At 38.3% G+C, this 17,362-nt stretch overlaps 1 protein-coding gene and 3 non-coding genes across 4 annotated transcripts; 1 reads left to right on the top strand and 3 right to left on the bottom strand.

Moving 5' to 3' along the window:
• Positions 1 to 1,612: 1,612 nt before the first annotated feature.
• On the bottom strand, positions 1,613 to 15,791 carry LOC105445674 (60S ribosomal protein L13a-like). Its single transcript, XM_030994609.1, has 8 exons — positions 15,736 to 15,791; positions 13,263 to 13,335; positions 12,386 to 12,451; positions 11,761 to 11,862; positions 10,087 to 10,172; positions 7,123 to 7,182; positions 6,382 to 6,504; positions 1,613 to 1,779 (listed from the first exon to the last, which is right to left on the bottom strand). Exons 1-8 carry the CDS (start codon positions 15,751 to 15,753, stop codon positions 1,696 to 1,698), a joined length of 612 nt encoding a protein of 203 aa, XP_030850469.1. The 5' UTR covers positions 15,754 to 15,791; the 3' UTR covers positions 1,613 to 1,695.
• LOC115928363 lies at positions 9,330 to 9,405 on the bottom strand. Its single transcript, XR_004066037.1, has one exon. It is a non-coding gene; the product is annotated as a small nucleolar RNA SNORD34 (small nucleolar RNA).
• Positions 12,542 to 12,627, bottom strand: LOC115928362. Its single transcript, XR_004066036.1, has one exon. It is a non-coding gene; the product is annotated as a small nucleolar RNA Z195/SNORD33/SNORD32 family (small nucleolar RNA).
• A 229-nt stretch (positions 15,792 to 16,020) lies between the features above and the next one.
• TRNAW-CCA lies at positions 16,021 to 16,092 on the top strand. The gene has a single exon. It is a non-coding gene; the product is annotated as a tRNA-Trp (tRNA).
• Positions 16,093 to 17,362: the final 1,270 nt, after the last annotated feature.

The following is a 17,362-nucleotide window of genomic DNA, read 5'->3' on the forward strand; positions in this document are numbered from 1 at the left end:
TATGCCTATATGAATAGTAACAACCTTTATGTTTAATGAAAGTCCTTCATGTATAGGAAGTTTCATCTATCTGTCTTCTCCCGGTTCGGGGGTTGATTGCAACATCTCTGCCATTCTGGCACACTCTTGCAGTTTTAGTCCACTCCCGTTCTTGACATTCTCTTCCCAGTCGATTCTGGTTCTCCCTCTTGGTCTAGTTCCTTTCAATCTTCCCTCCAACACACAACAAGTTACAAGTTATGACTAACGAGGTAGGTGACTTCACTTAAAAAAAAAAATTGTAATTAAAAGATCTGAAAGCTGGACAAGTGACAGAAATATATGACTATATCCTATTTTCAGCATTATTATGGATTTAACCCTTGCAGTACCGAGCCATTCCAGCTTTTCTGGATCGAGCAATTAGTGCCTCATATCAGCTGCGATTGTGAAAATGACAAATCAAAACATATTTTGTATGGACCAATCTCTGCAGGTGAATACAGGAATTCAATATAGATTTTTGTTCAGTTGCGGAATTGAACAGAATCGCTTGTGGCAGACCTGCCAACCTCTGGAGTTCAAAAAACTGTATTCTTTAGTGTCAAAGTTGTATTTTACTGACAAAAGTTGTATTCTTGAAAATAAACACGGATTGTTACGCGAATCAATGCCTCTTACAGTTTCTACCTACAGGAAGATTTTTTTTTTGATCATTGGTTGAATATGCATGATTTCGTCACGACTGGTGTGTTCAATGAACCAATAAACATCCCCAAATTGCTGATGTGAGATGCTTGTAGGATACTTTACAGGACAGAATGGACATTTTGCCATTGAAAATGGCGGACGCACACACAAAATATTAATAAAAAAAATATTTAAAAAAAAAAAAAAAAAAAAAAAAAAAAAAAAAATCGTTTTTTTTTTAAAAATCGTATTTTATTAAGGAAAATCGTACTGTCGTATTTGCTTCTAAAAATCGTACTAAATACGACTAAATCGTACTGGTTGGCAGGTCTGTTGTGGGCCCCATCTAATTAACAGTTGCAATTAATAGCAAATAATATTTGCGATTGATATCAATCTACATGTACATCAAAATTGGGAAAAACTGATTTGGTCGATTCCGTAATTCTCCCTAATATATTATTAAAATTAATTACATTTTTAAGATAATTTAAATTGTCACAAATCAGCTTTTTGAAAGCCTGTCTTATGTCCATGGACAAACGGTTGGGAAAATTCAAAAATGGTTGGGAGAATTTACTGTTCGAGGGTGTTGCACAGGGACGCCTTCAAATCAAACCATAAATATATTTGTGGTTTGAGAATTTTTTCAGGATTTTTTGCATGTTTGAGGGCAAGTACAGTAAAAGGAACATACTAAGTAACATTTCAGACAAAAATTACAGTTTTTTTCATTGAACTGCAACAATGTTACCGAGTCACTTTAATGTATATATTGAATTGTTTATATTTATGTCTTGTGTATGTATACATGTATTTTGTATGTTATATTACTACATGAAAAGATAAAAGAAACAGGAATTTAATCGGATGGAATACACAAGAAACCCATAGAAGATGTTATAATCACAACTCGAAGAGATACACAGTAACACACGTTTCCTTTTTTTTGCAGATGACTTTATTGTTCACTGCTGTATGCACGATGTGTGGTGATGTTATTCACAGTTCATTGACAAATGTTTTTCAATTGAAGCCATATGCTTCAATGATCGTCTGGTAGGGGGCGATTTTGTCTCCAACACTCTTCACAGCTTTCCTTCGCAGGGCCTGGTAGGATAAAATGAAAGATAGAGAGAATGTTAAGATTATAAAATAATGATGATTCTAGATAACATAATAATGAAAACAAGGCACTGCAAAGCGTAGCATTCCCTCACCGGGTACAAACGGCCTGTATCTAGCAATTTTTGCATATTCAATTAGCTGTGACCTTTGACGTACATACTCAACAACATTACCTACGTTATTGACAAATTATGACCAATAATATTGATCTCATCACATTGAAAACCTTAAGTGACTCTTAGTTTGGACATCGTTTCAGTATAAGTAAATGTCCATAATGATTTGTTTGGGTAACCTGTACATTCACAGGCCTTAAATTAATCGACGGCCATCGACGGCCAGGCCGTCGATGCCCCTATGACTGGCCGCGGTGCCCTCCCAAAAAAAGATTTATTCACGGCCAAAAAGGCCGTGCCCTTTTTTTCAAACTGGCCGACGTGCCTTTTTTTCCAACTGGACGTGCCCTTTTTATTTTAAATTTGCGCACATAAAACCACCAATTGCGCCCATAATCATCTAAAACTAGACGGCAAGGCGCAAGTGTTTTCCGTGAAAATGCGCCTATAAATTATTAGAACAGTAAAAATACACGAATCACGAACAGTTTGCCGCCCACGAGCTCTCTTCTAGCTTCGTATTTAGCGCGCGCACGTACGTACGTTCATATTATTCGATCGCGCCATCGCATGACATGATATGCATATGGTGCATGCTGTTGACGCACGCACGTACGTACAAATCGAAGGCCAGGATCAAGAAAACAAATCGTCAAATGGAGAAATAAACAAGCATTCAAATAGTCATTAGAGATCTGTCGAGGTTTGTTTGTAGGCCTAGTTTATTATTTTATCTCAAATAGAATTTAGAATTATCTTATTAATAAGTTAAGAACACCTACGATGTTCTCGATCGTAGTTACTCTCATTTTGCCACCAGCCGACCTCGCTTCAAAAAGCTACCCCGCCAGCTTCCCAAGACGAACGTTTCGAGTCCCGGTAAAATTCCGAGGGTGCATCGGTTTCGCTGGCAAACTTCCAGCCCGACAGCTTCCCACCAAAAGTGGCGAGAGTGTGTGTGCGAGGAACGATTTTGGTTTCGTGAATGCACGTTACGCAACTGAGCTGAGCGTGTCACTTTCAGCTGTCGAATGTCTATAAGGACATTTTTACATCTTATTTTATTAGTTAGGCCTATGTAGACCTTTCTATACAACATTTAAAAAGATAATTTCTTCAATTTTGCTCCTACTACCGAGAGAGTGGTGGAAGGTTTGTGTGTGAGGTGCGATTTTGATTTGGAATACCCGGCCCGGTAAACTTGCCAATTAAGTCCTTCTGACTTTCGATGTTTGTGAAATTGACAATTTATTTATTAATTTGCTCATCAATATTTTTAGTTACTTTAAAATACTGTTTAATGTGCAAGTTTGATGTTCTTAATCAATCTTTCCTGTTCATATTGTTAAGATTAAAAAGTTATTAAATTGATCGTTCGATCTATTCACATTATGAAATTAACATTTGTAGACTCTCTTTGAACTTATGATTAGATAAGCGGCCTATCTGTTTTTGGAAAATTGCCCCTTGCTCTGGTAAATTCCCGTGGCAAAGGGCAACTTAAAAAAAATTGCCCCTTGCTCCTGGCTGCTAAATCTAAGGCTTGCGGGCCGCCGCCTTGTTTGCAGGCGCGTAGCCAGAGTTTGGTGTTTGGGGGGGCACATACATATATACATGTAATCGATCGAGGTCAAAAAAAGGGGTCTACAAAATTTCAACCGATCCTGGAAATTTTAGGGGGGGCATGTGCCCCCCGTGCCCCCCCCCCCCCCCCCCCCCCCCCCCCGTGGCTACGCGCCTGCTTGTTTGTATGTACCGTAGATCTCTATACATTCTGTGAAGAAGCTGGTGCTAAAAGTCATGGGAAATTGATCCTGCACAAGTTTCATAAAATACACATGACATCTAACAAAAATAGAATCAATTTTTTTGGCCTCATACTCGATGCCCTTTTTGTAAAATATTTTGGCCTCGATGCCCTTTTTGTAAAAATATTTTGGCCTTGGTGCCCTTAAAAATATGAGGTACTCGAGGCCAAACTGGCCTTGCCCTAAAAATGACGAAATTTAAGGCCTGCATTCATCATATTTGTTGACTCAAATACTCCATACATCCAGGTTTAAACTAGATGGAACTTCGACTGCGCGCAGTCGAAAATGATGCCTCCGTCATAGAGCAATTTTACAAACCAAAACAGAAGAAATTTTTCAAATTCAAATTCAATTGTAATCCATTAAGAGGTTCTCAGAATATCGTGATTACAAGCAATTTCTCATATACATATATGACCCTTTGATCTTTGACCTGATGACCCTAAAATCTACTCAGTTCATTGGCTCTGCAAGATGTCCTGAGTTAAATAGTAATCCATCTGTCAGTTCTAATGAGAATGCGTTCACAAGTTATTTTTGGATACATAATGAGCCCATGACCTTTGACCCCATGACCCATGAATCTACTCAGTTCATTGGCTCTGCAAGATACATACATGATCGAAATTTGGCAGGAATCCATCAATCTGTTCTAATGAGAATGCGATCACAAGCTATTTTTGCATACATAATGAGCCCTGTGACCTTTGATCTTTGACCTCGTGACCCCAAAATCTATTCAGTTCATCGGCTCTGCAAGATACATACATGACCAAAGTTTGGCAGGAATCCATCGATCGGTTCTTGAGATAATGCGATCACGAGCTCTTTTTGCATACCTAATGAGCCCTGTGACCTGTGACCTTTGACCTTGTGACCCCAAAATCTAATCAGTTCATCGGCTCTGCAAGATACATACAAGACCAAAGTTTGGCAGGAATCCATCAATCCAGAGATGCCAACTTTTGGAAATCAGAAATAGGGAGGATTTGTAATCGACACCAATTAATGTGCGCGTAGCGCACATCTCGAGCGCGTAGCGCCCGACACATGCGGCCGGGGTCCAAGGCCCGCCTTAGGGCCCTGGAAGCTCTGGGGTTCTAGATGCTCTCTGGTGCAATCTGAGCCTTATTTTGGAGCATTTTACATGTGTATTTAGTTAAATAATTCCCCCTTTTTTTTAAATAACATAAAAATTGTACAAAATGCATGATGAATTACTTTCAGACTTCCGATTACACAGGTACTTGATACTGTATTCGGTCTTATACTTCCGAGACCATTTCCTGGTCTTATTTTGCTGATTTTCCGCCATTTGGATTCTGTGGCAATATCCACGCATTGGTTACGGCGATCCATATGCTGAAACAATCTTTCGCTACTCTTAATTTGTCTTTTAACATAGTGGAATTATTACATGCTTAAGTTAGCAGATGATATTTCTCTTTCAATTCACAGATATATATACTGATAAGCGCCCTCCAAAAAAAAATCATAAAAAAAAAAAAAAAAAAAAAAAAAAAAAAAAAATCATTTTTTTTTTTTTAATAAATCGGGAGGATAAGGATGGTGATCGTAAGGTCGGGAGTTGGGGTGAATTATCGGGAGCCTCCCGATAAAATCGGGAGGGTTGGCATCTCTGTCAATCGGTTCTTCAGATAACGCGATCACGATCTGTTTTTGCATACATAATGAGCCCTGTGACCTTTGACCTTTGACCTCGTGACCCCAAAATCTAATCAGTTCATCGGCTCTGCAAGTAACATACATGACCAAAGTTTGGCAGGAATCCATCAATCGGTTCTTCAGATAACGCGATCACGAGAACGGGACGTACGGACGGACGGACAACCCGAAAACATAATGCCTCCGGCTACTTCGTAACGGAGGCATAAAAATTAATGTTTAAAAAATTTCCCAGCACACATCGATTTTGATGTAATACATTATTTAACTTTACCAACTGTTGTCTTACATTTTTTTTTTGACAATGTACCTTGCATTGATGGAAATCAACACGATCTTTTAAAAATCTGCATACCGTAATTGTAAGTTTGACCAATCTGCATCAGAAAATTCATACTGTGTTCTCATTGTATTTCTCAAACAATGTAGGTAGGATGATACATCATCATAGCAAGCTGGTCAATTAACACATCTACTACTACATTATTTTATTCCAATAGGTTTGTGCAGGTGATGCTTTAACCATAATAAGGCCTCAAAGGCCCCCTATAAGAAACCTTCCAAGTACCCTGGGGGGTGTTTCATAAAGCTGTTCGTAAATTTATGCATGACTCTACGAACGACTTGTATATGAAAAGCCAAATGGGATGCTCAATCTTCATTAACTGCATCAACTTAAGTTGAACTATGCAGATGAAGACTAACATTCTTATTATAACAAACATTTTGTAATGCAAAGTAAATTTTTTGCCATAATTTGATTGAGGTTATTGGAAATATCAGAAAAAAAAACTTTGGGCATCCTATCTGGCACTTCATATACAAGCTGTTCGTAAAGTCATGCGTAACTTTACGAACAGCTTTATGAAACACCCCTCTGGCCTCATTAGGATTTAAAGTGATAACAATAAATGTCAAGAGTGATGAATCACTAATACAATGGTGTGGTTTGTTGAGCATTAAAGACTTACCGATTTCCTCAGTTCTTTCTGGTAGTGGAGATGTGCGCGTGCCTTCCTCTTCTCCTCGAGAGCCTCGATGATGTTCTTGTACTTCCAGCCGACCTCATGAGCCAGACGTCCAAGTACGCAGAACTATTACAAATTGAAAGGATAATTCATAGAAAAGATACTATTAAGCATGTTTTCATCATCTGAATCATCACAGTAGAATATGTACTTGCATAGTTTTTGCACTTTTTTCATGATTATTGTGTTTGCTGTTGTTCTTATAATTATAATTATAATTATAGAATCTGAAAGAAATCATAGAAAGAAGGTAGATGAAGTGCAAAATTGCAAATCGTTTTACCATTTTTCCCTCTATCTCATTTAGAGAATCAACATTATTTGTTTCTCACCGACGCTGTTGTAAGATATTACATACAATTCCACCCTGAAAATTGTGATCTGTTTCAGAACTTGCAGATTTTGTTCTCATGTTTAGATCGATCCGCTGAATTGAATTCATCACAAACAGACCACTTCCCCGTAGACAAGTCTTGAAAATGCATGTGAATAATGATCATTTCAGACCAGTAAATAGCAGTTTACAAATGATGACAAATGTATTTACAAACCAAATTGACTGGTACTTGAGTTAAGTTAATGAATACTTAGCCAGGTTAGGCTGCGCAGACAAAAGTTAATATAGTTTCAGAATACCAAGACTGTATTGTCTCATGATCTGTAGCACTCTGATGGGTTTCTTACCTTCCTGTTGGGCTTGAGGCGCATCACTCTCAGTGCAGAGGGCACAACGAACCTCTTCTTCTGCAAAGGTAAGAACGATGGATAAAAAAACACTTCAACAACTATTTCATGTGCGATGGAAAAAATCAGTCTAAACTAATCCATCCACTGAAGACTAGGAGTTAAAATGAAGTTATGAATAAAGCAAATACTACACACGATGACCACTAAAACAGGACTCTTCTGTATGAACAGTCAAACCTGCTTTAGTGACCACCTGTATAGAAAGCCCACCTTTTTTGTTTCCCTTGAAAATGGTTTCTCATTGACACATGTACTAAAGACCACTTTTCTTGTCTCCCTTGGGTGGTCTTTAGACAGGTTTTACTGTACAAAGTAGGCCTGAGTCATGTCGGGATTTTCATAAACCGGGTCCCGACGGCCTTGCACCGGTCGGGACCCGGTGTCCCGAAATCAGCTCGCAGGATTTGTCACTTGCCTCTATAAAAAGCGCATATCATCAGTATGTCCCTTAAAAGTGACATTTTTATCAGTCAAATAAATCAACACATGCATACCTCGGCACAGATTGGTATATTCTTCCATTTGACATTATATTCATCCATGATTAGCGATGTTTAGTGCCATTATCGTGCCTCTAAAAGTAAAAAAAACTCGAGCAAAAATATAAAGACTACAATCGAGCCGCCATTTTGATTTATGCAGGTTGAATAAATCTGGTCAAAAAATATGAATGTTAGAATAATAAAACGGCTTTCTAAAAAATTCTTCTGTACAATATACCGATCATATAATATTTTAAAGACAAAAATAAATATTTATCTCTTATTTTAAACATCGCATGCTTTTTTTTAAAAGCTGAAAATTACTTGGTAATCACAAGAAGTTTTGATACGAATAGCTGTTGCAAGGCAAGTTCAGACTAGTCTCGGAAAAATGCGCAGTGCTCCTCGTTATCTGTAATGCGTGCCAAAACGAACCCAAACAAAGACGTGATCGTAACGAGAAAAAAAATCATTAAAAACTACGAGAGCACAATTGGAAAGATATACTGCTCAAAATTACCATAATCAGATACATAACTTGGACAAAGAATTCAATAATCGCCCAAGAAATGCCACAGAAATTGTGATAATCGAGGAGTAAGGGGCCTGCTGCAAATACTCGAATCCTTTGTTATACTGCTTTTTACCGTAGAGGGCGGTATTTGCCTCGTGTTCAATTTAACATTTAGATATATTGCAGCAGGCCCTTCCGATAATGATTGTACCTATAGTAACTCATTAAATATCACTATTTATGTGGCTTTTCTTGGACAACTATTGTATTCTTCCTCCAAGTTATGTATCTGCTTACGATAATTTTGAGTAGTTGTCTTTCCAATTGTGCTCTCGTAGTTTTTAATGATTTTTTTCTCGTTACGATCACGTCTTTGTTTGGGTTCGTTCTGGCACGCATTATAGCTAACAAGGAGCACTGCGCATTTTTCCGAGACTAGTCTGAACTTGCATTGCAACAGCTATCCGTATCGAAACTTCTTGTGATTACCAAGTCATTTTCAGCTTTTAAAAGAAGCATGAGGTGTTCAAAATCAAAGAAAAAATATATATTTTGTCTTTTAAAGATTATTCGATCGGTATGTTGTAAAGAAGTACTTTTTAGAAAGTCGTTTTATTATTCAAACATTAATGTTTCTTTCAACCTGATTTATTAATTCTGCCGAGAGACCCGGCCAGTACAGTAGCTAGCTAGCAGCTGGCAACAACAACCCCATGGGGCGAACTGCTTTGCAACCCATATTTATATCAGCAGTTCGGATTGATTCTGGATGAGCTAGAATACGATTGGTAACAATTAAATACTTAAGTTTTAGGGTGGATTGATTTTAGTGGTGTGCAAAACTGCAATTTCTTACATATTTCATTATTTTTTTCGGAGCGCCGGTTCTCAAAAAACGAAACCGGGACCCGACGGCAACGGTCGGGTCCCGGTGTGATCGACCGTACCGACTCAAGCCTAGTACAAAGCAAATTAAAAACAAGTTAATTTACCAACTCATTTTTCTGACTGGTGGTTCTTGAGTTATCGTGACGAGGAATCAGGACAGACCGACAAACAGATGGACTACCATACCCCCCCCCCCCCTGATTGTGTCTATTTTTGTTGCAATGCCAAGTTATAGCAATTAATTATAAAGTTTCAAAATTCCTGTCTCAGAATCATGCTTATTCTCATCTTCAATCAAACAATGTAGGTAGGATGATATAATTCATCACTGACAGGCAATCCAGATGATCGTTCATTACCAGGTACAAGTCTAAAGTTTAACTTTGAGAACAGAGATAGCCCTCCACCAAGGCATACCACATATATATTTAACACCACTTGAGGTTTTAAACTACAAGCCAGGCAAACAGACGTGGTAACTAAAAGCTGATAAACCTCAAAGTAAAATGTGTCCACACAACACATAATTTTGAGGGAGGACTTTCTGCTACTATTAGTTTTCATGTAAACCATACAATCACTTATGGATTAAATCTTCAACTTAAGGTTTCTGAAGCAAAGAGTGCATCTAAAGGTCCTTAAATAAAAGATAACCTTGAAGTTTAAAACCTGGGGGTGTTTCACAAAGATCCTAAGTTGAACGTAACTCTAAGTTGGACTTCAAAATTATGGAGAGCCATTTGAGGCCTCAAAATAAAATATATTCAGAAGCGAAAATTGAAGTATTTTAGACTTTTTATACATTCCACATCATGAACACAACATCTCCTTGATAATAGAAAATATGAATGATTTAAATCAACATTTTATGCCATTTAAAATAACTTTTACAGAATATTTCTATAGATGCTAACAGCTTTCCATAATTGTTAAGTCCAACTTGGGATCTTTGTGAAACACCCCCCAGGAGTTTAACATTGAATCGAGACTGTGATGTGACCCTAGGTATTAACTCACCCTGTCGTAAGGGGCAGGGCAGCCCTCAAAGACCTTGAGCCTCTCCAGAGCATCCTTGCCACGTGTCCTCTTGTGTGGCAACATTCCTGCAGTCAGACAAAGAAAAGGTTTTCATCAAACATTACGTCTTGTTTATATGAAAAGGTGAAACTACTGGGTTTTCCCCAATTTTGTAACGAAAAAGTTAAGTATAATATGATTCACATTTCTGTTATGTTACAGCAGAAAACAATGACCAACTATTGTTGCCAGCAGTTGCCATTTATTCACACTTTTAACAAAGTGTTTTTTTTAATTTATTTATTGGTGCAGCAGTTTACCAAACCTATAGTAATTACAAAATGCATTGATAATCAAAATGAAATTCAGCCCAGCTCAGATGGTAGTGCATGTAAAAGTAGGGTGTCTGAACGATTTTTCAATTTTCAATTTGGGATCGTTTTTCACCATTTTTGTTTGATATTTGAATAAAAAATGTTATCAGAATAATACATTTCAAATTTCAAGTCTCACCGATGTTTCTATCAAAAGTTACAGCCCCTCCAACACGCTGGTATATTCATATCATTTTGGTCAAAATCGACGAAAAAGACGTCCACGCAGAGTGATGTTGTTTTGCTAAATTTAGCCAAACAGCTGTATCGCGCGATATGCAAGCGTATGCATATCGTACGCATGCTGCTAAGCCAATCCGCGACTTGCAGCTTGAGCTACGCTGTCTCCGCGACATGTGCGATTGACTAGTATGGTTGGCGTTCGTCGCACAATAAACCCGGAAGTGAATGCACGTTATAGTCAATGGCAATATCGCGGAGACAACGCACGTTGTCTCCGCGATATTGCCATTGACTATAACGTGTATTCACTTCCGGGTTTATCGAGGGAATTGCCAACCATAATTTCAGTCACTATAATTTGGGGTTTCGTTCGTGCGCGGAGATGTTACGCGATGTAACCATGGTTTGGACTGAGCGGAGCGCACGCCTCCTAATTAGCTGATCCACCAAATAGCGAGAAGGGTATTTTTAAACTGTTATCAGTTGTGATCCCTGGGGGCTAGCGAAAATATAATCACATAGAATTGTTCCTTAGGACTGGGACTACTTATCGATCGGGGCGTCATATCTCAAAAGTGACAAACCTCAGAGTTAGCCAGGACACAATGTTTAAATTGCTGTTTTGACCAAGATATTTTTAGAATTTCGGGGGCTACGCCCCTTTGGAAATATTGGAATTCACCTGCTCTTTCATATGACACCTCATTCATTGATTATCACCTTCAGGATCACAACTGATAAAGGTTTGAATCTCGATTTGAAAAAAAAAAATTGACTTTTTTTGCATGGTCGCGCAATGCACGTAGGCTGCATAGGGATGCGTGTAATCTCTATGGGAAGAATTTTAGCACACAACATCGGGTGCGCGATCAGACACCCTAGTAAAAGAAAGTTTTCTCATAGTTGTCACTCGAAACAGTGAGGTATCATCATTGAAAGGCTGATTTCAGACAACTAAATTATACTTTCATTTCACAAAATGGGTATTCTGCAGTCTGACTAACTCTGAGGTCAACATACTTTCTAGTTTTCTTGTAGACACAGCAAACCACACAATGTGGTCAATTGTTGCGAATGGGTTTAATTAAAAAGGAACCTAGTTGTGCATTGTACTTACCCCTGATGACTCTCCAGAACATACGGCTAGGACTGCGGAGATGGTAGGGCCCACGGGAGGGCTTGGTGTTTGTGCGCTTGCGCATGAACTGCATGTACTTCACTATGTGGAACAAAAAAGTAATACAAGTTTTAACATCACACTCACCAATAGCTCACAGATAATTTCTTTACCATTGCAAGTGATAATTGAGATTGAAAAAAAAGAATCAAAAGGCAAAATTAAGACAAATTTCTTCTATTGTTAAGGTACAGTGTATGGATGGATCTTAAATTGTAGAATAAATCTCAAGACTTGCAATTCAAAGCTTGTTTTGTCCAATTCAATATTTATACAAAAATAAATAAAAAGGCATTGATAATTAAACTGAAATTCAGCCCAGCTCAGATGGTAGTGCATGTAAAAGAAAGTTTTCTCATAGCTTGTCACTCGAAACAGTGAGGTATCATCATTGAAAGGCTGATTTCAGACGATTAAAATTATACTTGTATTTCACAAAATGGATAATTACATTTAGTTGCAAGACATTTATATGCTTGAAATTGAAATTACTTGAAATTACGTCCATGAGGCTAACATTCGGGAATTTGGGGCATATTGGTGATAGCGAGAGTTCAACACTTACGCTTGTTCCTGTAGAAGCTGCCTGAGATGTTGATGAGCTCACATCGTACCACGACAACCTTCTGACCTAGAAGAGTGATAAACAAAGGTGGAAATCACTTTTTAGATTTGAACATTGTAAAATAACATTTTGTTGAAATCATAATGTAAAAACCAGACTGTCTCAGATGGTAGTGCATGTAAGAAAGATTATTCTCATAGCTCATCACTCGAAAATAGTGATCTTTTATCATCACAGACGGTCAAATTGAATCAACAACCATTTCAAAACATCAACAGAACTTACAGAAGCAAAAGATTTATGTACAGTCATACATCCCAGGGTAAAGGCTTGTAAAGAAAATTTGTAATATCTTCCAAAGCCACATTACATTGAAAGTGTCGTTCAAGTAGATTTTTTTGTATTTTCTAGCATTAGCAGATACATTTTGTTTCAGTGTACGGTCCTGGGATGATAAAATTAATACAATAGAAACAAACTGGAAGGAAGAGCAATATCTCCAACTGAAAATTAAAAAACTCTGCAAATCCCTCTTAAAAGTACATCAAAATTACAATGCAATCTCAGTGAGTACTTTTGTCTTTTAATTTTTGCACTAGAAAGTGGAGCCATCATCAACAGCATTTTTTCAAAGGTTTATGCTCTGCACAGAGAGATATTATTAGATTTACATTCATAAATGAATAAGAGAGGAAGATAATGCACTTTTAACGAAATATCTAATCATAACATGAGAACTCCTTTGACTTTAGACTTGTTATAAATCTTCACAAGGATTCTGCTAGTCAGACTTTACGAGATACAATGACATGTCAGAGAAAGATCAGTGCTGCCAAAGGCCCTACTAAAAAGAAAAGAGTGGTGTATTGTTTCGTACCTTGGAGGAGGTTCTTGGCCACTATGGACGCCAGGCGTCCAAGTAAGTGACCTCTCCCATCAATCACCAGCACCTGGAAGAAAAAAATAAGGAAAGATCCGTTTTAAATTCATTCTTGTTGAATAGGTATAAAACATTGAGTACAAAAGAAAACCTGAATCTTGAATAAAGTTTCTGTACCATGCACACGTCGGGTGAGAACTGCTTGTTATTAACCGACGCTGTGTAGAACAAAAATGTAATGTCTTATAACATCACACAATTGAGAATGGAGAAAAAGAAATAAAATGCAAAATTAGGACAAATTTCTTCAATTGTTTAGGTAAAGTGTATGGATCGTAAATGATAGAACAAATCTCAGACTTGCTATTCAAAACACATCTTTTCCATCCTATTCAATTTACAAAAATTAATTTTAAAAATGCAATAGACTAGATCTACTATCGAACTGAAATTCAGCCCAACTCAGATGGTAGTGCATGTAAAAGAATTTTTTCTCATAGCTTGTCACTCGAAACAGTGAGGTATCATCATTGAAAGGCTGATTTCAGACAACTATTAAAAGAATACTTGTAGTTATTACTATTGAACAAAATGGATAGGGTAGCGCGCCCAGTATTCGGTCTATTCCCAGTATTCGGTCAGACAGCCGTTTCAACAGCTGTAACAATTAAAAAAATAATTTATGAGCCACGAAACTTGCACAAATCAGGCAGCTGAACAACTTTTCTTAACTCTCAAAATTAAATCAGATTTAGGGCCCCGGAAAGATCTCCAACTTAGCTCGAAATTGGTCAGTGTCGCACAACTTTCCGCACTTTCGCGTTCTCTTAGCACATGCGCTAACATGCATAGCCATATGTAGAAGTCTATTGCGAAACAACTACGTGTGCTGTCACAATGAATTTAGTATGTGTGTGAAGAGAATCACTTCCGTGTTCGCTCCATCGCAGCGAATTTGCAAATGACGCACTTGCCGATGTGCAAGAGGTATTTATACGATACCCTTGCCATGCGGTATCGCTCAGCCAGTATTCGGTCAACGCATTGACATTCAGTGCTTTATCGCGCAATTGTGTGAAAATAGTGCGCAAATACGCTACGCTCCTTTGCAACGGAGATACCACGCACAAATCGCGTGACCGAATTCTAGTCGGCGCGACCGAATTCTGGGCAGAAAAATGCTCCGTCTTCTTTCGGAAGTCTTTTGCTTATCGTTATTCTATATTTTCAGTGACTATAAAATCCTGTTAGAGGAATAAATTTCTTTTCTTTTGATGGGTAGATTGCCCAATGAAAGAGATAAGAATTCAAAATATTAGTGATTTCCCCTTAAGTGACCGAATACTGGGTACTCTACCCTAATTATATTTAGTTGCAAGGCAATTATATGCAAACCGACATCTTCTCTAACTGTATTTCATTCTTGATGAATAGGCATAAAACATTGGGTATAAAAAAAAAAAAAAAACCTGAATCTCGCCCAGCGCATGCATGGTACACATAAATGCAATACGATCTGTTACAACATTAATTCAAAGGGTGCATCAAGTGACTCTTGGTTCATCCGCTCTTCACATACAGAGCAGCAGAGTCTCACCAATCACATGTTGCACACTCTCCTTGGCCTTGATCGTTAAGTTTCAAGACCGTTAGTAGATGTATTCACATTAATAGAAATCACACCCAGCCATGAAACTCTGCAAATCTCTTCTCGATTAATACAACATTTCACCCAACGCACTGAACACAGAACATCTTGATCTTGGTGTCACATCTTCTCCCGACATTCTCGCACCCTGACAAAAAAGGTGCCACAAAGTACAGAAATGGTGTGGACAAGGCACTTCTCCCTTTCCAGTAAAATATACTATCAAAATAGTACTGGCCTCAGCTCAGTCCTCTCACTCCCAATTTTGCAAGTCGCTCAACGACAACGCTAAGCACAGGCATGCCATGGAACTGCCAAGCCACTCACTCAACTTCTCACCGTCTGAATTCGTTGTCAACACGACATTCATCACATGAACAGTGGCAGTGCATGGCTACATGCAATTCAATGACTGAATCCTGGCTACATTTTATATTCTAGATCTAGTTTAAGACGAGCGTAACGAGAACAGCTAGAGTCGCATGGAACAAAACGCTGCAGCAAATGGGCATGGCATGGCGCCGCACACCGAGCTGGAAGTGGCACATGCACAACGTACGCACGATGGCCCACGTCCAATGCAAGTGCGCCTGGCCTTCCATGCTGCCATGCGTTATGCAGATAATTCATGTAGGTGCGAGCGCAGTTCAATCTTACAATTTTAAAAGTAATTTTTCATATTTATGAACCCCTAAGATCAACCGAACTCAGAGTACTTTATAACATGATTATTATACTCTCGAATCATAAGAGTTTTTTTACTTCCATCCTCATAATTTTAGTACAGGGACAATTCTAATCGGAGGATTACACTATAACTACCTTCGCAAAACTCGACATGGCTGCCAAAAAGACCGATAAATGACCTTTCAACTCTGACGTCATTACAACGTTCACAACTATTTTCAGCGAAGAAATTTTTTATTTGACATAAAAATGTAGAATGATAAGAAATAATTATGATGAAGTACTAATGAACATTTAAATCTCGATTACTTATTTTTTTTCAAACTTGAAATGCAAATGTTTATACAAAAAAACAAAACAGTATTGGAGATCAATCTTTAATTTAGATAAATATGCTTATAACTCCCTATCCAACAGGAAGACTCCGTGGCGCAACGGTAGCGCGTCTGACTCCAGATCAGAAGGCTGCGTGTTCGAATCACGTCGGGGTCAACATGATTTTTTTTTTCATAATAATCTTTTACATTTCTTCTTCTGTTTGTTGAATTCATCAAGGCTGATGAATGGAAGCGCTATAACAACCTTTCTGAAAATTATGGTGACCTTCGAACATACTAGTGTTTCTGCTGAGCGTTCAATAAGGTGAACACTTGCTTGAGATCAACGAGGGTTGTTTCTGACTTTTGCCCATTATGCCAGAGGCGGCAATCCCGATGGGAGGGGGGGGGGCACTATGCCCCCAATTTTCAGGTATCCCCAAAGTGCCCCCTTTTACATAGGACAAGTGCCTCTTTTCATTTACAATATTTGTCCTTTTCCTCACTTTTCGTTTCTGGTGAGTACCGTGGTACCTCTTTTCATGTGCGAGAAATTCCCCTTTTCACCTCCGATATCTTTCCCCTATTTTATTTTGACTCGTGGCCCTTTTCCATTTTAAGAAGTGCACTTCTTCCTTCGTAATAAGAACTCCCTTCCCTTTCTTTGAAATGCTACTTTTCACCTCTGATAAGAGCCCCTTTTCCTTTCCAATAAGTACCATCCATCGCATAAGTGCTCCTTTTCCTTTTTTTTAATGAGTCCCTCCCCCTTTTCAAAATGCCCCTTTTAACATCTGACAAAATCCCCTAAGAAAATCTGATAGGTGCCCTTTTCCTTAAACAGATTCCCCATTTCCATTCCCACAAGTGCCAGTTTTTATCTCTGTCAAGTGCGGCCCTTTTTAAGTGCAAGAAGTGCCGTTTCACCTCTGATAATTGCCCTATTTACTTTGACACGAGCACCTTTTCTTTTCTAATTAATTACTGTCCTTTTTCCCTTTTTGATAAGTGCCTACTTTTCCATTCTCCATAACATACAGGGGCGTACGCAGGGGGGGGGGGGTGGTTCGGGAGCAAAATATTTTAGGCCAGATTTTAACCCCCCCCCCCCTTGAAAAAAATCCTGCGTACGCCCCTGATAACATACACCCATAATTCAAGGCGACGTAGAGCCCCTTTCTCTTTAATAACCCTTATAGTATATTGTACCACGTAAAAAAAGAAACAAATATTGATGTCATCCCTAGTAGCATAATTACAATAATGACGATGTAGGGGTATAAATTATACCAATGTCTAAAAATGGTTTAGGTTTTCCTTTGTAGGTGTCCCTTTTTTTTCTTTTTTTTTCTTTTTTTTTGTGCCTCCCCTACTTCTGAAGACGCTCCGCCGCCCCTGCATTATATGCTACTTGGTACTTGGTGGCAGGCGCGGATCCGAGAGGG

This window comes from Strongylocentrotus purpuratus, unplaced genomic scaffold, assembly GCF_000002235.5.
Source record: "Strongylocentrotus purpuratus isolate Spur 01 unplaced genomic scaffold, Spur_5.0 spur5_scaffold_21, whole genome shotgun sequence".
NCBI classification, from domain to species: Eukaryota; Metazoa; Echinodermata; class Echinoidea; order Camarodonta; family Strongylocentrotidae; genus Strongylocentrotus; species Strongylocentrotus purpuratus.

Coding starts and splice junctions, on each gene's coding strand:
- LOC105445674 (XM_030994609.1), bottom strand. Junction 11,863..12,385: donor CAGCTTCTACAGGAACAAGC/GTAAGTGTTGAA, acceptor TGTTCCACATAG/TGAAGTACATGCAGTTCATG. Junction 6,505..7,122: donor GCCTCAAGCCCAACAGGAAG/GTAAGAAACCCA, acceptor AATTTGTAATAG/TTCTGCGTACTTGGACGTCT.